The 3,976-nt window shown below is 40.5% G+C and overlaps 1 protein-coding gene across 1 annotated transcript; it reads left to right on the top strand.

Annotated features, from left to right (window-relative positions):
• The first annotated feature begins 373 nt into the window (after positions 1 to 373).
• On the top strand, positions 374 to 3,642 carry LOC120111650 (uncharacterized protein At1g66480-like). Its single transcript, XM_039129346.1, has 2 exons — positions 374 to 1,012; positions 3,221 to 3,642. Exons 1-2 carry the CDS (start codon positions 458 to 460, stop codon positions 3,263 to 3,265), a joined length of 600 nt encoding a protein of 199 aa, XP_038985274.1. The 5' UTR covers positions 374 to 457; the 3' UTR covers positions 3,266 to 3,642.
• The last annotated feature ends 334 nt before the right edge of the window (positions 3,643 to 3,976 follow it).

Below are 3,976 nucleotides of genomic sequence, written 5' to 3'. Positions count from 1 at the left end.
TAATCCCTATCTCTAGCAAGCCAGCCAAATGCAGCCCAACCAAGTGACAAGGTTCATTTTAGCTTACGTTATTATTAAAATTTTTTAACAAAAGAAATAAGACATTGTCTCAAATTTTGAATTTAATTGCTCCAGATAGAATCATCAAAGCTTTCTCAACACAGACAAGAGATATTTATTCTCTTTTGTACTCTTTACTTTCTCGTAAGTTGGCAGGATATACTCATGTTAGAGCTATATAAATTATCATTTTTACGAAAGAAAAAAAAAATTTCTGAACACAATATTTGTTAAAAAAAGAAAAAAAAAACTCTGTTTTAGAACATAAATATATTGAAGTAAATCGTCAAATTGCCCCGACTCTCTACCTCCTTACCCGCCCATATATTTCCCTGCAATCCCCCTCTCCCTCTTCCCATCCCACCAATTTACTCCACACGCAAAGCGAAGAGAGGAGATGGGAAACAGCATAGGGGGCAAGAAGAGGACGGCTAAGGTGATGAAGATAGACGGGACTACGTTCCGTCCCAAGCCCCCGACCCAGGCCGGGGACGTTCTCCGGGATCACCCGGGATACACCCTTCTCGAGTCCGAGGAGGTCAAGCGGCTGGGCCTTCGGGCTCGGCCGCTCGAACCCGAGACTCCCCTCAAGCCGGGGAGGCTCTACTTCCTCGTAGAGCTTCCCTGTCGCCCGGACCTGCGCGTCCCTCGGCGCGCCTGGTCCGGGGCGCTCCATATGAGCGCCAAGGAGCGGCTGGAGAGCCTCGTGCTCTCCCGCCGCTCCGTCTCCGACCTCACTCCCACCAAGCCATCTTCGGTGGAGGCCGTTACCGACGGCATGGTCCGCCTCCGCGTGAGGCTGCCAAAGTCTCAGGTGGCAAAGCTCATGGAGGAGAGCAAGGATTGCGCTGAGGCTGCCGAGAAGATCATGGAGTTCTGCGTCTCTAAAGACAGCAACACGGCAAAGGCGGCAGCGGCTGTACCGCCGTCTGCGAAGACTCGGCGGAAGGAGGTATGGTTTTCTCTTCTTTTCTTTCTTTCCGTTCTTTTTTTTTTTTTTTGCGCTTGCCGTTTGCATCATTCGGCTTGCTGCTGCCCATCTGGCGAGCTCGGTTTAACTCACTGGGTTGGCTATCGGAACTGAGTCATTGTCATTTGGGCGACTTTTAGTACAACGCTGAATAAAAACCATGGAACTTTAATAGAATAAGGAAGGCCTTGATTCTTTCTTGTTGGGGAAAATTTCTAGAATAACATTGGTAGAAAAAGTCTATCCTTATTTTAGATCATGGAAGATGGTACCCCGGAGGACATTGGGTTTGCTGGTTCGGTTAGGAATAGGATTCATCTCCAATTCCTTCTGGGTTGCATACTTCAAAAAATGTCAGGAAAGGAGATCAGGAATGTGTTTTTTTTTTTTTTAATTATTTGGTTGCACAAAGGTAATTAAATTTGTAATAGGATAAATTGAGTCGTGTCCGAATTTAAAACACAATAGCACCAGATTCCTGGAATTATTATTTTTCAAAGTAACTGAAGATCTGAAGGAGATCAGAATGATGTGGTTCAGTTACTGACGAGGCATAGCCCAAATTTTGTATACGACTTTGATACATTTAGCATTAAGAAACCCCACTCAACAACAGAATGCCATTTTAGCCTTGGCCAACCAGATGGTGTTTTTCATGGATTAATTTACATACATAACACAAATCAGGCACACAATAACCATGCGGATATATTGGTGAATTTTTTGTGGTGAACAGTAGCTAGGGTACAGATTGTACTAACCAAGTCAGTTCATCTGAATTTGCCCAACAAAGTCAAGGTTTAAAGAATTTAAGGAGATAACTAAACTCATTATCAAACCTGCAACCCCCTAAACAAACAGAGACCAACTTGCAAGACAATTTAATATTTCTGATACATTATTCATAATGGCAGTCCTCTTTGGACGCGTTCAGGTTCCTGGTTATAATATCCATTGGACTTCCCATCAATTGAGGGAGAATTGTGGTGTTCCTGAAAATTTCGGGATTGCATAATTTTTTGTTTTTCCTTCCCTTCTGCCATTTTCTTACCCTGTCTCCTTTCTTTGGTTGAATCCAAGGCTTCAATGTTGTAAGCCCCCACCATAAATTTTACGGATAGGGTAGCTGGCCATCCCAACACCCCATTATTATTTTATCTGTTCATTGCTTAAGAGATTGAATGTAGAACTTTTACTTGTACTTCATATGATTTATCCTTTATTACTGAGATACATAGACAATGTTTAATGTCGTATCGAAATGATGCTCAGTGGGGTGCCACACAACTGTTTTGATTAGATAGCCTTGATTTGGTATGCTTAACCATTGATGCTTTGATTTATAAGGAAATTTATCGAGGGCATATATGAAATGAAGGACCCAATTTTGCTGATAAATCTTAGTCACATATACTTTCTCTGTCAACCAGTTTGATCTCTACTACGTGCCCTCTCTTTAAGCTATAGGATCGTGAAATTAATTTGGTACTAGTCATCGATACATCAAGGATCCCTTCACATGATCCTAGATATCCTCCGGCTTTCAAGGATTTAGAAGTCAACATGTTCTGGCTGATCAATATCTTTTTATTCTTCGCGACAAGTTGATCGAACTCCCATTTTATTCAGTTGACCTATTCTTGTACCATTTATTGTACAGATAGTAAACAATCATAACTTTTCCTGCTCTTATAGTCTTGTATTTTGGTCCAATTTCCACAATAAGGGCGACCGGAAAATGAAAGAACGATCGTAGCAATTCAGACAAACAGAAGTATCGTATTATGAGGGGACTTGATGATAATCTAGAATTTAATGATAAAGTTGGTAAGATGCTTGTTAGAGGATGATTTGTTTTAGCTACAAGATTCAAAGGAACTTAGTAGTCAATCAGATCAACCTCATGGATTGGTTCTACCATTCTCTCCTCTGATGGTTGACTTGCATATAGCTGACCTGAACAGGTCATCGTATTAATCTTTATAGCTGACTGGGTCTTTCTGAAAACACTTGTGATGAAGAAGTTTCAGGGATCAAAAACAATGTTGATTATAGAACGGACCATATAAAGTTCACATGGGTTGTTTATTTATAATTGAGAAATGGATTTTCTTGATTGTGATGCAATACTCAAATACCTATTCATTCTATGGAAGCTTTCCTTATTCTTGTTTTCCTTTGAACTTTCAGAAGCGAACCAGGTTTGTGGCCCTGCCGGATGAGATCATTACCTAATTTTCCATCCACGCGGTTGAAATTCTACAGCTTTTTGATGCTGGTCAATATTGGGAGCCAAGACCAAGGAGCAGCTGAATCATAGAATTCCTCCTCTTTTTTCCTCCAAGAATTGCGAGTTGAACATGAGAAGCTGTTCATGGCTTCCTATCCCCCCGGCAATTCTTTCTTATCTTTTTTTTTTTTCTTTTTTTTTTCTTTTTTTTTTTGTGAAACGGGCAAATAGAATTGTTGATTGGAAAGGGGCTTGGAAGCTGGAATCCCGTGTGATAGGAGTCATGGTCTCGTTTCCATATGCCTGTTCAAGGGGTCTCGCTTTCCCTGCAATGTGTATAATATTGCCTTACCTTTTCCAAAATATATACTATATACTCTCAGGGATCTTTGGGAAGAAGCTAGCTTCATAGGATCTTCATATCTGATGTTAAAGTTGAGCATATTACCTTTTTCAAATGAAAACTTAAAAACTAACCTAGTTTCTTGCATAAATATGGACTGCAATCAATGAAGAAAAAGAACAGGTTTCACTGTTAACATAGCTGGCACCTTCTAATACCGTAGCTGTCCAGATTTATTTGAAGTTTCGGAGAAGGAAGTGGAAAAGATAGTGAAATCAATACTTTCGCGTGAGTATAGATTTTCACCTCTAAAAGTTGTTAGAAACAATGGTAATAATCCAGCTGTCTTTCAAAAAGTTCGATTAAGTTCGAA

Source organism: Phoenix dactylifera, chromosome 8, assembly GCF_009389715.1.
Source record: "Phoenix dactylifera cultivar Barhee BC4 chromosome 8, palm_55x_up_171113_PBpolish2nd_filt_p, whole genome shotgun sequence".
NCBI classification, from domain to species: Eukaryota; Viridiplantae; Streptophyta; class Magnoliopsida; order Arecales; family Arecaceae; genus Phoenix; species Phoenix dactylifera.
The sequence above is the reverse complement of the archived record's forward strand: the minus strand, read 5'-3'. Positions and strand labels throughout refer to the sequence as shown.

Bases quoted from the DNA above. Each gene is read 5' to 3' on its own strand.
- LOC120111650 (XM_039129346.1), top strand. From the start codon at position 458: ATGGGAAACAGCATAGGGGGCAAGAAGAGGACGGCTAAGGTGATGAAG. The intron at 1,013-3,220 runs GTATGGTTTTCT...TTGAACTTTCAG, and splicing joins CGAAGACTCGGCGGAAGGAG to AAGCGAACCAGGTTTGTGGC.